The following is a 17716-nucleotide window of genomic DNA, read 5'->3' as shown; positions in this document are numbered from 1 at the left end:
GGCCAAGCAGAGATTTATCAGGAATAGAACATAAAAGACACCTTTACTGGGTGGAAACCAGACCAAACTCCTAAAATTTCTTTTAGTTCAGAGATCCTGTTGATTTGTTAACATCAGATTAATGTCAATTCTATCCTTACTTTGACCAACTGACAAACACCTGAAAAGTTAATTTTTGAATTTTCTCTGAACAACTTATCTGTGAATGATACTTACTTTGATTTATTATATTCAAATTCTATATGTAGACAATCTTCAATGCCCACTTCCATCTTAATAGAGTTGTTAACATCAGGATAGGTGGCAAGCTGGTGAACAATAAGATCATACTCTTTTACCAAATCTGTCAGTCTTCTCACTATTGTCACTTTAAGAAAATACCTACAAAGTTAAAAGAGAGTATGAGTTAAATCACCTGTGATAAATTTTCATGTTTTAAATCAGCAAACATTAACTGCAACTCAGGCTTCTCCTTCTTGCTACTCCTTTGGGATCAACTTACTTCATTACTTCACGAAGGAGTTCCAATTTTCTTTAATGCCCCCAACATGAAAAAAAATACAAAGTTCAATTTTAAGAATAGTGTAAATACTTTACAGATGAGTTTGGAGGGCTGTCATCAAGCCTACTTGAAGAAACCTCTCCAGATCACTTCTTTAAGGAACTGCTATTTGAAATTTGGGTTGTCAAACCCAGTTCCAGATAGATAATGCCAAGTTAAACACAGAAAGCAAGATCTCGGACCTGATGCATTCAGATTAATATCCTCAAATGCCCTGGACTCTGAGGCATCCCTGGCTTCCTGCATACAGACTTAGTGAAGGGAAAGGACACTGAATTGAGAGTTTAGAAAACTAGGTTCATACTCCTTTTCTGCCATCCACTATTTGTGTCATTTTAGATGTATCAGAGCCTCTCTGGTACTCCAGATTACTTCTGAACCATATACTAAATGAGATTTTCTGGGAAACTAGTGGATTTAGAAGGTAATTCAGTTTACATGACAAATGAAGTACGTAAGGGACAATTCATACCAGGGAAGTGTATAACTGAAATGTCTCATAACAATGTTGTCTAACTCTATAATGTTAGAACGCTCTATTACCTCAAATCAGCATTAGCCAAAGTATGTAACAGAATTTTTAAAAATCTTAAATCTTCCAATATAGAATTATAATTAGAGGTTCAAATAAGATATCAACAGTAGTCATTACTTTCTGGTTTTGATTCTGTTTACAGTTTATAATACACATTCATACCTCAAGCGGACATTGGCACCGATGTAAGATTCATATGGCTTTTCAACTTGCATAAATTCAAAATCATAACTTCTGCTCTGAGTCAGTTCTCCAGGTAAGGCTAGTTCTTTCACTAGGTTTACAAATTCATGAGTATTACTCTTGTCATTGAAAAGTTCTAAGAAATTTTAAAAGGCAAAAAGACCAATTATTTAATAGCCATTTCAATAAAACCCAAACATCTACTTCAAACACAAACGATTTTTACCAAAAGAATTATTGAATTTGTCTCTAATAAACTAGACCTATGTTCTGAATTCCATTATCCTTTTTATAATTATACTTCATGTAGGCATAAAAGATTTCAAGTGGCATAGCACAATGAAAATTTCTATTAAAAATGAGTTCATTCCTTTGATGTAGTTGGGGCTCTCCCAATATGAAGCCATTTGACACATTACCAGCAATTATTTGAACTTCCCCTAGACAAGGCAAAAATTCTATTTTGCTTTAGTTAGGCAAATATATTACCTTCATAAAATTACAAAACACAAAAAGACTAAAACCAACTATCAATTACTACAACTTGCCTCTCAGTCAGAATAGACATGTAAGTACACTCTCAGTCAGAACAGATATATAAATATCTACCCATTCCAATTCTGATACTTTAAAAATGTACACTGAAACTTAGAAAGCTAGATTTTAAGCCTAGTTATGTAGACAGTATTATAAAGACATATTTTCTTTTCTCTTCTGAATCTTCAGTATACAAAGATTTATATAGTTTAACTCCCTACTAAATCAAGCATTCATCTGGAATCATGTATGGAAATGTACATAAGTTGATCTAAGTCAAGAAGAAACTACACCTTTCCTTCTCACATGGAATTGTGTGTTGACACAAGTGAGTCTGGCTACAGGCACACACTAGATCAGGAAGACAAATGGCATGGGTAATTAGAAAATGAAGAATGAAGGTGAGGCTGCTAATTATAAGAAGGATGGTGAAAAATGTAGGCAGATGAAAATTTCAGTAGGTCAACTAATTTACTTGAATTAGTTTTCAAGGCTGGTAGTTTCATATATATCATGAAATGATATATCAAATATCATTTCATACAAGTCAAAGAAACACAATTTAATATAGTTATAAAGTAAATCCTCTCTTTTATTATGCAAAATCAATTCCTTCCTTCTACAAAGCTAAGCTCTAATTCAATTATTTTGGTGCAAAATCCAACCCTCTTCAAATTCAGTTATCAAAGAAAAAGAAATAATACTATTTTAAAACTCACCAATTTGACCTACAAATTCAATTCTAATTCCTTGGTGTTCTAGCCTCTTTCCAGGTTGCTTAAAGGCTAGGTTTACCTGCCAAAACATGAAATTATAAGAGATGTTAACAATCCTATGAGTGGGCCTACTAGTAGCTTCCTTTCAGATGAATGCAATATATAAATATTTCAGGTATTCATTTATGAAGTTTGAGACACCACCACGTACCTAAATCAGGATGATGTTATAGCACCAGAGAAGGTGTAATTTAGTTATACACAATCATGGGTGAACCTCTTATTTACATCAACATAAAGTCTGCTTTGTTAAGAAGGAATCCTTAATAGGTGGAGAACTATAAAAAGACTCAAAGAAAGGAACAGCCTTCAACTATCCATATTTGTTTTCTGGTCAAACAGTTAATTCTATGACTAATAAAAGCATTTTAATGTGAGGTAATTACTAATTTCAAGAACTGACCTAAAAACAGATGCAATTCCAGGACATTTAAATCAAGCAAGACTAACATCCACACAACTAGGACTATATTATGGACAATGCTCAGAAATTTGTCGGTCAAATCATAGCTTCATACTTATTGTAATTGAGGTATCACTTTCAGTTTTCTGTAACCAATATATTATTATAATTCCTAACCTTAAAAGCAGTGCCTTTTGTCCTAAGTCTGCTACCCACCATAAAAACAGAATGCCTAAAGATTTAAATTCAAGTATGATTTATCTTACATACTTTTTTTTTTCCAGAAAGGACTCTGTTGCTTAGGCTGGAGTGCAGTGGCACAATCATAGCTTACTGCAGCCTCAACCTCTTGGGCTCAAATGAGCCTCCTTCCTCAGCCTCCCAAAGTGCTAGAAGTAAAGGCATGAGCTACTGCACCTGGCCATTATCTTACATACTTTTGGAGTAAAGTATATAATCTCAAAATCCCTAAACTCATATATCTGCCAAGTGGAAATCTTAAAAATATATATATATATGTGCACGCACGTGCGCGCGCACACACACACACACATATTTTAAGAGACAGAGTCTCACTCTGTCACCAGGCTGGAGTACAGTGCATGATTATTGCTCACTACAGCTTTGAACCCCTAGGGTTAAGTGATCCTCCTGCCTCAGCCTCCAAATAGCTGGGACTATAGGGATGCATAACTACGCCAAGCTAATTAAAAAAACTTTTTTTGTAGAAATGAGGTCTCACTATATTGCCCAAGCTGGTCTCAAACTCCTGGCCTCAAGCAGTTCTGCCACATTGGACTCCCAAAGTGCTGGGCTTACAGGCATGAGCCACTGTACTGGCCACAAACTCATCTTTAAGATCTATATAGAATTCCTTTTTTTTGTTTTAGACGGAGTTTCGCTCTTGTTGCCCAGGCTAGAGTGCAGTGGCAAGATCTTGGCTCACTTCAACCTCCATCTCCCAAGTTCAAGCAATTCTCCTGCCTCAGCCTCCCAAGTAGCTGGGATTACAGGCATGTGCCACCAAGCCCAGCTAATTTTGTATTTTTGGTGGAGATGGGGTTTCATTATGTTGCTCAGGCTGGTCTAAAACTCCTGACCTCAGGTGATCCACCCACCTCGGCCTCCCAAAGTGCTGGGATTACAGGCATGAGTCATCACGCCCAGCCAGATCTACAAAGAATTCTATTGTTTGGCTACACCACCATTTACCTGCTGAATCCCCTGTATGGTCATATAGGTTGTTTCTCAATTGTCTTTCTTGATAACACTCTTCTTCTCTAAGTATTACCTGAGACAGTCAAGGATACAACTTCACATTGCTTGGCGTGGGAGTCAGGGCTCCGTTCAAGTACCATTAGTTCACTGTGAGATGACCAGGGTCTAGACTTGAAGCCAGCCTGCTCCTATGATGGGTGTTTCTCTGCATGTGTTTACAGTCCTACCGGGTTCCCCTTCTCTAAGATTCTGATTGTATTTTGTATATTCATTTATTCACTTGTTCACTGAATGTATCCAGCCCTGTGCTGGCTACTATTGAAAGATGTATGTAGTCTGAGAATATCATCTTACCCTCAAAGAACAGAGAAATCAGAAAAAGGAAAGAGAAAGCAGAGAATCAGGTGGAGTCTCAATATATTGCCCAGGCTGGTCTCGAACACCTGGCCTCAAGCAATCCTCCTGCCTCAAGTGACCATACCCAGCCAAATTTATAACTTTTTAATTTGAGAAAGATATCTGTGAACTATGTATGTTAGAAATAAAATTCCAAGCTAGGCGTGGTGGCTCATGCCTATAATTTCAGCACTTTGGGAGGCAGAGGCAGGAAGACTGCTTAATTAAGGTCAGGAGTTCAAGACGAGCTTGGACAATATAGCAAGACTCCGTCTCTAATAAAAAAAAAAAAAAATTAGCTGGGTATTGGGGCGTGTGTGCCTGTAGTCCCAGCTACTAGGGAGACTGTGGCAGGAGGAGCCCTTGATCCTAGGAGGTCGAAGGTGCAATGAGCTAAGATTACACCACTGCACTCCAGCCTGGACAACAGGGCAAGACCTTGTCTCAAACAAAAAAAAGGCAGGGCACAGTGGCTCATGCCTGTAATCTTAGCACTTTGGGAGGCCGAGGACAGTGGATCACTTGAGATAAGGAGTTCCAGACCAGCCTGGCCAACATGGTGAAAACTCGTCTCTACTAAAAATACAAAAATTAGCTGGACGTGGTGGCACATGCCTGTAATCCCAGCTACTTGGGAGGCTAAGGCAAGAGAATCACTTGAACCTGGGAGGCGGAGGTTGCAGTGAACCACTGTACTCCAGCCTGGGCAACAGAGCAAGACTCTATCTCCCCCTGTACCCGCCGACCCAAAAAAAAAAAAAAACTTAACATTTAAGAATTAGGTAGGATCCTTTTTCATACAAAAAAGCATACTTCCAGGTTTCTTTTTTTTTTTTTTTTTTTTTTTTTTGAGACAGAGCCTCGCTCTGTCGCCCAGGCTGGAGTGCAGTGGCATGATCTTGGCTCACTGCAAGCTCTGCCTTCCAGGTTCATGCCATTCTCCTGCCTCGGCCTCCTGGGTGGCTGGGACTACAAGCGCCCGCCACCATGCCCGGCTAATTTTTTTGTATTTTTAGTACAGACGGGGTTTCACCATGTTAGCCAGGATGGTCTTGATCTCCTGACCTCGTGATCCACCCGCCTCGGCCTCCCAAAGTGCTGGGATTACAGGCATGAGCCACTGTGCCCCGCCGTTTATTTTTTACTATAACAAATGCTGGTAATGTAACTTTTAAAAGCTTTTCTTACAAATAATGTTTCTCAAAAGATAACAGAAATCAAGGAACAAGAAAAAGAGGTCCAATTACTTCTGTTTGTAAACTGCATAGATTAAAATATTCATCTTCTGTATCTTCCCTATCTTATAACCAATATAAGTTAGTTACTTGCCTTCAAAATAACTCAGAAAAAAGTAAATTGTGATACACCATATGATAGAATATTATTAAAAGTTTAAAAACAATAATGATAAAGAATTTTTAATGATGTGGGTAGATGTGCATGATGTGTTACGTGAATAAAGCATGGTTAAATTGTATACAAGTATATGCCGATTATATTTTTTGAAACTACAGAAAGAAAATACTCTTAACAGCAGTTACTTCTGAAATGAATGATTATTGATTATGGGTAATTGTTTCCTTCTCTGGTTTTTAAGTTTTTGTTTTCTTTTGTTTTTTGTAGACAGGGTCTTGCTGTGTCACCCAGGCTGGAGCGCAGTGGCACCATCATGACTCACTGCAGCCTCAATCTGCCAGGCTCAAGTGATTCTCCCACCTCAGCCTCCCAAATAGCTGAAACTACAGGCACATGCCACCATGCCTGGCTAATTTTTTTTATACAGGGTCTTACTGTGTTGCCCAGGCCTCTTTAAAAAAAAAGGCAAAAAATACTATTAAAGTCAGAAAAATATTTAAGAAAGAAAAGTAGTACTTAAACAGGCTTAACATTAAAAATTTTATATTTGAACCACAAATAATAAAACAAGCATAATCCCAGCTATTTCAAAAGCCAAGCAGTAATTTGAACTATTCTCTAATCTGTACCAACAAAGCATATAGGAAAAAATTATGTTTTTGAAAATACCTATATGGCAGCAGTTTTTAAGAATGATTTTATTTGAACATGGCTTTGTCTGATATTTTTAAAACTTACAGTTCTTCAAAAACCATCATGAAACCACACTATTAAAGTAGAAATACAGTTTTTCAGTCTTCCCACTGAACTGCAAACTCTGAAATTTTCCTTGATCTCCCACTGATGTTAAAACACAGTTGCTTTTAAGCCTTATTGTAGGCTCTTCTGCAATCTGAAGAATCCCAGAATTTGAAGGCATAATTAAGCATTTTGGTTTAAAAGCTATTCTGCAAGGAAGCACAGAAAAGTAAACTAACTATGCTGGTGAGCTGGGTCAAGAATTTTTTTTTTTTTTTTTTGAGACGGAGTCTCGCCCTGTAGCCCAGGCTGGAATGCATTGGTGTGGTCTCGGCTCACTGCAACCTCTGCCTCCCCAGTTCAAGTGATTCTCCTGCCTCAGCCTCCTGAGTAGCTGGGATTACAGGCAACTGCCACCACACCCGGCTAATTTTGTGTGTGTGGTTTTTTTTTTGTTTGTTTGTTTGTTTGTTTGTTTGAGATGGAGTCTCACTCTGTTGCCCAGGCTGGAGTGCAGTGGCCTGATCTCAGCTCACTGCAAGCTCTGCCTCCCGGGTTCACACCGTTCTCCTGACTCAGCCTCCCGAGTAGCTGAGACTACAAGTGCCCGCCACCACGCCCGGATAATTTTTTGTATTTTTAGTAGAGACGGGGTTTCACCATGTTAGCCAGAATGGTCTCGATCTCCTGACCTCTTGATCTGCCCGCCTCGGCCTCCCAAAGTGCTGGGATTACAGGTGTGTGCCACCACACCCAACCTATGTCAAGAGTCTTAATACCAATTCAGTTATACTTTTCTAACTTATTATAATTCAAAAACTTGCAAAAAACTTGCAAGAATAGCACAAGGAAATCTCACATAACCTTTACCCAGATTCAGCACAAGTTTTATATTCTGCCCCATCTGCTTTATCATCATCTCTCTACATATATATGGGCATGCATATATATACTTTTTTCCACAACAAAGAGTAAGTTGGAGACATGATGCTCCATTACCCCTAAACATTTCATATGTATTTCCTAAGAAAACAGACATTCTCTGCCGGGCGCGGTGGCTCACGCCTGTAATCCCAGCACTTTGGGAGGCCAGGGCAGGCAGATCATGAGGTCAGGAGATCTAGACCTTCCTGGGTAACATGGTGAAACCCCGTCTCTACTAAAAATACAAAAAATTAGCCGGGTGTGGTGGCAGGCGCCTGTAGTCCCAGCTACTCAGGAGGCCGAGGCAGGAGAATGGTGTGAAACCCAGGAGGTGGAGCTTGCAGTGAGCCGAGATCGTGCTACTGCACTCCAGCCTGAGGGACAGAGGCACTCCATCTCAAAAAAGAAAAGAAAAGAAAAGAAAATTCGCATTCTCTTACATAATCACAGTGCAATTATCAAAATCAGGAAAGTTGGGCCGGGCGCGGTGTCCCACGCCTGTAATCCCAGCACTTTGGGAGGCTGAGGTGAGCGGACCACTTCAGGTCAGGAGCTCGAGACCAGCCTGACCAACATGGTGAAACCCCGTTTTCTACAAAAAAATACAAAAATTAGCCAGGTGTGATGGTGCATGCCTCTAGTCCCAGCAAATTGGGAGGCTGAGGTGGGAGTATCACTAGAACCCGGGAGGCACAGTTTGCAGAGAGCCACTGCACTCCAGCCTGGATGACAGAGTAAGACTCAGTCTCAAATAAAAAATAAATAAAAATAAAATAAAATAAATGAGGGCCAGGTGCAGTAGCTCACGCCTGTAATCCCAGCACTTTGGGAGGCCAAGGCAGGTGGATCACTTGAGGTCAGGAGTTAGAGACCAGCCTGGCCCACATGGTGAAACCCTATTTCTACTAAAAATACAAAAATTAGTAGGGCGTGATGGCACGCGCCTGTTCCAGCTACTCAGGAAGCTGAGGCTAGAGAATCACTTCAACCTGGGAGGCAGAGGCTGCAGTGAGCTGAGATCATGCCACTGCACTCCAGCCTGGGTGACAGACGAAGACTCCATCTCAAAAAAAAAAAAAAAAACCAAGGAAGTTAACATTCCATGGTCTATATTCAAATTCTATCAATTGTTCCAATAGGGACAGGCACAGTGGCTCAGACCTGTACTCCTGGCACTTTGGGAGGCTGAGGTGTGAGGATCACTTGAGCTCAGTAGTTTGTGGCTACAGTGAGCCATTATCACACCACTGCACTCCATGCTGGGCGACAGGAGACACTGTCTTAAAAAAAAAAATTTAAAATGTGTTCCAATAGTGTACTTTATAGTCTTTTCCTCTCCAGTCCAGGATTACATCTCTTTAGTATCCTTTTTAATCTAGAACATTCCTCAATCATCGTCTTTCTTGACCCTGACTTATTTAAAAATACAGGACAGTTTATAGACTGTACCTCAATTTGGTGTGTCTGATGTTTCATCACAGTTAGACTCAGCTTACACACTTTTGGAAAAAAGACCACAAAAGTGTAGTTGTATCTATTTCAATGCATCATATCAGGAAGCATACGATGCCAGTTTGTCCCAATACTGATGATGTTAATTTTGGTCACTTGGTTAATCTACCAAGTTTCTCTAATTTAAAGTTATTATTCTCCCCTTTGCTATTAATGAATAATTTGTGTGCAGATACTTGAGACTATATAGGTTTAAACTGAACGTAAAAAAAAAACAGATCTACATACAAAACATACTCTTGGCTGGGCACGGTGGCTCACACCGGTAATCCCAGCACTTTGGGAGGCTGAAGCGGGCAGATCAAGAGGTCAGGAGATGGAGACCATCCTGGCTAACACGGTGAAACCCCATCTCTACTAAAAATACAAAACAATTAGCTGGGCGTGGTGGCGGGCACCTGTAGTCCCAGCTACTCGGGAGGCTGAGGCAGGAGAATGGAGTGAACCTGGGAGGCAGAGCTTGCAGTGAGCTGAGATCGTGCCACTGCACTCCAGTGTAGGCGACAGAGTGAGACTCCGTCTCAAAAAAAAAAAAAAAAAAAAAACCTCTCTGCTCCAACAAATGAGTCTCAAAGCTCATGCCTCAGTATACAATATTCTAGAGATGTCTCGAATAATGCTATCTTCAGAATTTATTTAAGGAGTTATATTATTCTACACTGTTTAAGACAAACATATACTATCAATGTACCACACACCATTTATACACTCATTTTAAATCAGACACCAAATTATCTGTATATTATTGTTGCTGGATATTGTGATTATCCAAAATTAGTTTCCAACTGCTGCCAGTGGAAATCCAAGATTAGTTTGCAACTGCTGTCATAGTCCATATGCATATTGATGAAAGATGCCACAAAAATATTCCTTGCTTAAAGAACTAAACTATAAACTACTATAATCTTGGACTAAACAAAAGTCAACCCCTGTGTTGACTTTTGCAACAGGGAATAGATCCAGAGTTCACTCTAAGTGGCTTGTCAATAGTAGTACCACCTCAAGCCATTTTACTTGCCACAGATTCAATTTCTAAAAAAGAAATAAAAATGTCTTACAAATGAAAGTAGAGAACAGTGAAAATTGACTTCTAAAATAATATCTCACTTTGAAATAATTACCAACTATCTTAATTACTAAATATCTCTTTACCTTAAATAGATACAATAAGAGGTTCTTTTATTCTCTGCCTGTTGTGACAGTAGCTATTTCATATTTATAAAAAAAAATTCTCAGCAATACCTAAAGAGTTTGACAAAGTTTTCATATGAAAACACAATACAGGGGCTGGGCACGGTGGCTCATGCCTGTAATCCCAGCACTGTGGGAGGCCGAGGCATGCTAATCTCGAGTCCAGTAGTTCGAGATCAGCTGGGGCACAATGGCGAAATCCTGTCTCTACAAAAAAATATAAAAATTAGGTGGGCATGGTGGCACATGCCTGTGGTCCAAGCTACTCAGGAAGGTGAGGTGGGAGGATCACTTGAGCCCAGAAGGTGGAGGCTGCAGTGAGCCGAGATTGTGCCACTGCACTCCAGCCTGGCGACAGAGCAGGACTCTGTCAAAAAATAAAAATAAAAAATAAAAAATAAAATGCCACAGAGGTGCCAAAACAATTCAATGGGGAAGGAATATTCTTTTCAGCAAATAGTGCTGAAACAACTGGATATTGACATGCAAAAGAATAAAGTTGGACTGCTGCCTCACGCCATCACAAATATTAACTCATTTGGATAAAACACCTACATGTAAAAGCTACAATTAAAAAACTCTTAGAAGAAAACATGGGTGCAAATCTTCATGACCTTTGGATTAGGCAATGATTTCTCAGAAATAATGCCAAAAGCACAAGCAACAAAAGAAAAAAAAATTGATAAATTGGACTTCATCAAAATGTAAAACTTTTGCACTGCAAAAGACACCAAGAAAGTGAAAAGATAACTCAGAATGGGAGAAAATATTTGCAAAACACATATCTGGACTTGTAACCAGAATATATAAAGAACTCTTACAACTCAACCATAAAAAGAAAAATAACCCAATTAAAAAAATAGTCAAATTTTGAATAGAGTTTTCTCCAAGAAACACAGACATATGGCAATAAGCACATGAAAAGATGTTCAATATTATTACTCATTGGGGAACTGAAAATCAAAATGAGATACCACTTTATACCCACTAAAATAACTATAATAAAAAATAGACACATTAGTAAGTGTTGCCAAGAACATGGAAAAACCAAAACCCTTATATATTGCTGGAGACAATCTGAAAGGGTGCAGCTGCTTTGGAAAAATTTGGCGGTTCTTCTAAAAATTAAACAGGAAGTTAACATATGACCCAGCAATTCTACTGCTAAGATCCAACAGAAGTTAAAACATATGTTCACACAAAAACCTGTACATGAATGTTCACAGCAGTATTATTCATAATGGTCAAATAGTACCAACCCAAATGTCCTCAACTGATGAATAAACAAAATGTGGTATATCCTTATACCACACGGATATATTAGAATATTATCTGGCACCAAAAACAAACAAAAGAAGAATGATGTTCTCATACATGCAATAACATGGATGAACCCTGAAAACATGCTAAATGAAATAAGTCAGGCACAAAACGACAAATATTATATGACCACTTATACAAAATAACTAAAATAGGCAAATTCATAGAAACGGACAGTAGATTAGAGGTTACCAGGGGCTGGAAGATGGGGAGTTACCGCTTAATGGGTACAAAGTTTCTATTTGAGGTGATGAAAAAATTTTGGAAATATAGTAGCTATGCTTGCAAAACATTATCAATGGAATTAATTCCACTGAATTATATACTTTAAAACTGTTAAAATGGCAAATTTTATGTAATATATATTTGACCACAATTTTTTTAAAAAAGAATTAAGTGTTGACCAGGCACGGTGGCTCACGCCTGTAATTCCAGCACTTTGGGAAGCCGAGGCGGGCAGATCATAAGGTCAGAAGTTTGAGACCAGCCTGGCCAACATGGTGAAACCCCGTCTGTACTAAAAATACAAAACTTAGCTGGGCGTGATGGCAGGCACCTGTAATCCCAGCTACTCGGAAGGCTGAGGCAAGAGAATTGCTTGAACCCAGGAGGCAGAGGTTGCAGTGAGCCCGTATCACACCACTGTACTCCAGCGTGGGTGACAGAGCGAGACTCCATCTCGAATGAATGAATGAATGAATAAGTGATTGAATAAAAATAAAAAGGAATGAAGTATGGGTACATACTACAACACGATGAACCTTGAAAACATTATGCTAGGTAAAAGGAGCCAGACACAAAAGGCCACACAGTATATACCATTTATATGAAATGTCCAGAATCAATAAATTCAGCAAGAAAGAAAGAAGATTTGTAAATTAGTGGTTCTCATGTAGTGACTGCTAATAATATGGGATTTCTTTTTGGGGTGGTGAAAATGTTCTAGAATTACATTTTGATAATGGTGGCTCAACTCTGCAAATATAGTAAAAATCACTATACACTCTAATAGGTGAATTTTATGGCATGTGAATTATAACTCAATTAGGCTATTTAAAAAAAAAAAAAGAAAAGAAAAAAGTACATGCCACAAATAGGCCAACAGAACAGAATAAAATTCTGAACAGGTTCACACAACCTCTGATTTATGACAAAGGTGGTATATTACAGTGCAGCAGGAGAAAGGATGGCTTCTTCAATATACATCCTGGGTTCATTAGCTATCCATACAGAAGAAAAATACATTTGACTCCTGTGTCACACCACAGACTGATTTATGACAAAGGTGGTATGACAGTGCAGTGGAAAAGGATGGCTTTTTCAGTATACATCCTGGGTTCATTAGTATCCATACAGAAGAAGAAAAATAAACTTGACTCCTATGTCACCACCACAGACAAACTGAAAACCAATTCCAAGCAAAACAAGGATCTAAATGTGAAGTATAAAAATAAAATTTAGGCCGGGTGTGGTGGCTCACACCTGTAATCCCTGCACTTTGGGAAGCCAAGGTGTGTGGATCACCTGAGGTCATGAGTTCGTGACCAGCCTGGCCAATATGGTGAAACCCGGTTTCTACTAAAAATATAAAAATTAGCCAGGTGTGGTCATGGGTGCCTGTAATCCCAGCTACTCAGGAGGCTGAGGCAGGAGAAAAGCTTGAACCCGGGACGCGGAGGTTGCAGTGAGCCAAGATGGCGCCACTGCACTCCAGCCTGGGCAACAAGAGCGAAACTCTGTCTCAAAAATAAATTAATTAATTAAATTAAATAACATTTATAGGAGGAAAAAAAACAGGAGAATATCTTTGTGCCCAAGGGGTAGGCAAAGATTTTTTAAACTAGATATGAAAAGCATAAACAAAAAGGAAACATTAAGTATCTAGTGTATTAAAATTAAGAACTGTTTATCATAAGACACCATTAAGAGACTACAAAGTCAAGCCAGAAATTAGGAGAAGATATTTATGATACATACATAGACAAAGGACTCCATATCTAGATATATAAAACACCTTTATCAAGAACATACAAAAAATCCTACACATCAATAAGAGAAAAAGAGTCAACTAGATAGAAAAATGAGCAAAACTTGGAGCCAACCAAGATAGTAGGTAAACGGATAAACAAACTTTGGTACATCCATACAATGGAATATGATTTGGCACTAAAAATAAATGAGCAATCAAGTCACAAAGATATATGGAGAAACCTTAAAAGAATATTGCTAAATGAAATAAACCAATCTAAAAAGGCTACATTCTATATGATTCCAACTACATGACATTCTAGAAAAGACAAAATCATAGACAGTAAAAAGATGAGTAGTTGCCGAAGACTGTGTGGATGGTGGTGGTAGCGCAGGTGCCAGAGCAGCATGACTAGGTGAATGAAACACAGGGAATTTTTAGGGTGGTTAAACTATTCTATATGATATCACAATGATGGATACATAACATTATGCATTTATCAAAACCCAGAAAATGTACAACAGAGTAAACCCTAATGTAAACTATGGACTTTAGTTAATAATAATGTGGTAATAATGGTTCAACAATTTTAACAAATGTATCACTCTAATGCAAGATTAGTAACAGTGAATCCATGTGGGGCTGGGGTGAGGAAGAAGGGAGTACATAGAACTCTACTTTCTGCTCAATTTTTCTGAAAATCTAGAATTGCTCTTAAAAGAGCTCTTGAGTATGTATCTAGGAGTGGAACTGCTAGATACAGATAATGCAAACCAGTTTTCTATATAGTTATGTAAGAATCTGAAGCTGGACACAGTGCCTCACACCTGTCATTCCAGCACTTTGGAAGGCAGAGGCAGGAGGATCACTTGAGCCCAGAAGTTTGAGATTAGCCTGGGAAACATGGGGAGACCCCAACTCTACAAAAATAGTAAAATATTAGCTGAGCATGGTGGTGTGTGCCTGTTGTCTGAGCTACTTGGGAGGCTGAGGTGAGAGGATCGCCTGAGCTTGAGAGGTCAAGGCTACAATGAGCCATGATCACGTCACTACACTCCAGCCTGGGTGACACAGCAAGACCCTGTCTCAAAAAAATTAAATTTAATTTGAAAACTAAAAGAAAGCAATCTGGGTGATAAAGACTCAAAACCCAGGGTTCTTGAACAATAACTAAAGGAAATAGCATATTTAGCTTAGAGAAGACAGGATAAACAAGACAGTGATGTGGAAAATGCTTAGAGAGAACTCTTACTTAGAAAAGGATTAGATTTATTTTGCGTATCTCTAAAAAGCAGAGTGGATACTGTTAACAGAACAGCAGAATCCCCACACTCTGAAAAGTAGGCATACAGAAACTCACGTCAGGAATATTAAAAAGGAATTTATTCTTGCTGTGGGCGAGATGTCAGACCTCCAAGATCCAACATAATATCTAATATATGAAAGATTTTCATGCAGAGCATCCTACGTGCAAAGCCAAGTTTGGAAACCAATGAGGCAGTCTAACCTCCTAAACTTATAGGTGAGATCCAGGAAATTAAATGACTGTCCAGAGTTACCTACCAAGACAGCAGTAAAGTTAAGGCTAGATCTTCCAGTGCTAGCCCAGTGATCTTTTTATTACACCAGGACATTTCACAAACCCTAGATTGGTGTGGCAAGATTTGTTCTTAGTGACACATGCTTGGTCGTAAACAACCCGTTGTTTCCTCCTCTTTTTCCTTTAAGCTTTCTTTTCAGCATGTTCACTGATCATCTATTTAATAATCTAAAGATATGTCAGGAACCAATATTAAGTTTACCTGAAACAAATTTTCTACCCCATTTTATAAATAAGGGCTTTTCTTATATTCTAGAACCTCTCCCATTTTCCACAATTACTCCTAGCAGAGATTTGGTGACCAGTTCTGCAAAATTATTTCAGTATTATCGCATAGCATTTGTCTGGTATGGTCACCAGGATGTTTGAAAACTAGTTAGTTTATTTTTAATCTTCTTAACCATAACAAAGCTTTCATTCTGTTTTAATTTTTAATGATCCTACCTTTCCCAATTTAAATCTTTTTTTTTTTGAATAGTGGGGGAAAGCTTTCTTTTGCATTTGTTATATTAAAATAAGTGTGCCAAATGAGCATATTATTTTCTTATTCATCTTATTCTAAATATGAGGTTTAAAATGTCTTTCTTAGCTTTAAAAGCCTCAAGCTCGTTGTCAAGATAGTCTTTCTGAGGTTATTACAAATCTATACCACTTTTTTCATTTTCTTTAGTTATCCTAATTTTACTGAACACAAGATAATCTTTCAAATAATCCTTGGCCAGGCACAGTGGCTCATGCCTATAATCCCAGCACTTTGGGAGGTAAAGGTTGGGGAATCACTTGAGTCCAGGAGTTTGAGACCAGACTGGGCAACACAACAAGACCCTATCTCTAAAAAAAAAAAATTTTTTTAAATTAGCCAGGCAGGGTGATTCATATGTCTGCGGTCCCAGCTACTTGGGAGGCTGAGGTAGGAGGATTACTTGGGCCCCCAGGGGGATGAGGCTGCAGTGAGCCATAATCATGACACTACACTCAGCCTGGGCAACACAGTGAGACCCTACCTCAAAAAAAAAAAAAAAAAAGGCCTGGTATGGTGGCTCACGCCTATAATCCCAGCACTTTGGGAGGCTGAGGCAGGCAGATCATGAGGTCAAGAGATCGAGACCATCCTGGCCAACATGGTGAAACCCCATCTCTACTAAAAATACAAAAAATTAGCCGGGCGTGGTGGCATGCGCCTGTAATCCCAGCTACTCGGGAGGCTGAGGCAGGAGAATCACTTGAACCCGGGAGGCAGAGGTTGCAGTGAGCCAAGATCGCGCCATGGCACTCCAGGATGGCAACAGAGCAAGACTCCATCTCAAAAAAAAAAGAGGAATCATTGTATCATTATGAAGAACTTCAGAAGGAATACCTGGGTCATGGTGAGTACTCAGTAAATATTGTTATTATAGCAAACCTCTTTTCATGTGAATGAATACAGATCAATATCATCACATTAATAATGGCCCTAAGCACTTAATGGTTATTACCATAATTAGGTTTTTTAATGTCTGGACATTTAAGTGGCTTTCAATTTTTGAATATTATAAACAGTGAAATGAACAAAGTTGATTATTTTAGGATAAAATCTGATCAGAAGAATCTGCGGATCAAAATAATATTAATCAATACAGGCACTGCTCAAATATTTCCAGCTGCATACATTCTGAGTGCATGGTATGATTGTATTCCCTACCCTCTTGTGGCTGGGTGAGGTACGAACAAGACTGTTTCTAGAGACAATAAATTTGATCAAAAATGCTCTTTGTTACTTCTAGGATGGGGCATTTTAATGGCTTGTGAGAGACTCTGCAGAGATTTCTCTCCCTCAGCCATGATGAGTGTGATGTTCCTGGCTGCTCCATCACTGAGCATGGCACAGAATAAGGCCCTCAGCTAACTCACAAGGAACATGTTGCCTGGGCAAGGAAGAAGCCACTGCCACTGTTGTTTTTAAGTCACTGAGTTTTGGGGTTGTCTCTTACATAGTAATAATCCAGACTATTCTGGCTACTATAAATGATATCCACTTTTGAAGATTTTGATACATATTGCTAAACTGCCAGAATGGTTACACATGGCCTTTTAGAATCTCAGATCAATTTCTGGGAAGATGGCAACATAGTCTTTGAATCTCCCCAGATCGTCACATAAAAACAGATGGACCAACTAGACAGCAAAACCAAAAAAATCTAAGGATCCAATTTACCACAGAAAAAGATAAAGTATTCCCACAATCCCAAAACATAATGCGTAGGGACAAACCAGGTTAATAGCCACAAAACCTGCATGATACTAGGGTTGTGCAGGAGGAATCAAAGAATGCAATGGAGTGTCTGATGGACCTAAGAACTCCCAAATTACTCATATATATTCACTGGAAAGCAAGGTGTCAATCTGAGAATAAGAGCTAACGCTGGAAGGGGTTTTGCACAATCCAATAATATTAGAACACTCAAAACTGACCAGTCAGGCCTGCTGTCTAGGATAGGTAGTTAGAAAAACTATCCT

At 38.8% G+C, this 17716-nt stretch overlaps 1 protein-coding gene across 2 annotated transcripts in view; it reads right to left on the bottom strand.

Moving 5' to 3' along the window:
• VPS26A (VPS26 retromer complex component A) overlaps nt 1–17716 on the bottom strand; it is a 48482-nt gene that overhangs the window by 14144 nt on the left and 16622 nt on the right. Inside the window, exons 3-5 of one of the 2 annotated variants that reach the window (XM_003815918.5) lie at nt 2537–2612; nt 1260–1416; nt 217–381 (exon numbers count right to left, since the gene is read on the bottom strand). In XM_003815918.5, coding sequence (XP_003815966.1) covers nt 217–381; nt 1260–1416; nt 2537–2612 — 398 coding nt within the window. The remainder of the gene's footprint in view (nt 1–216; nt 382–1259; nt 1417–2536; nt 2613–17716) is intronic. The other variant, XM_055092923.1, reaches the window with a different exon arrangement.

This window comes from Pan paniscus, chromosome 8 (assembly GCF_029289425.2).
Source record: "Pan paniscus chromosome 8, NHGRI_mPanPan1-v2.0_pri, whole genome shotgun sequence".
NCBI lineage: Eukaryota > Metazoa > Chordata > Mammalia > Primates > Hominidae > Pan > Pan paniscus.
The sequence above is the reverse complement of the archived record's forward strand: the minus strand, read 5'-3'. Positions and strand labels throughout refer to the sequence as shown.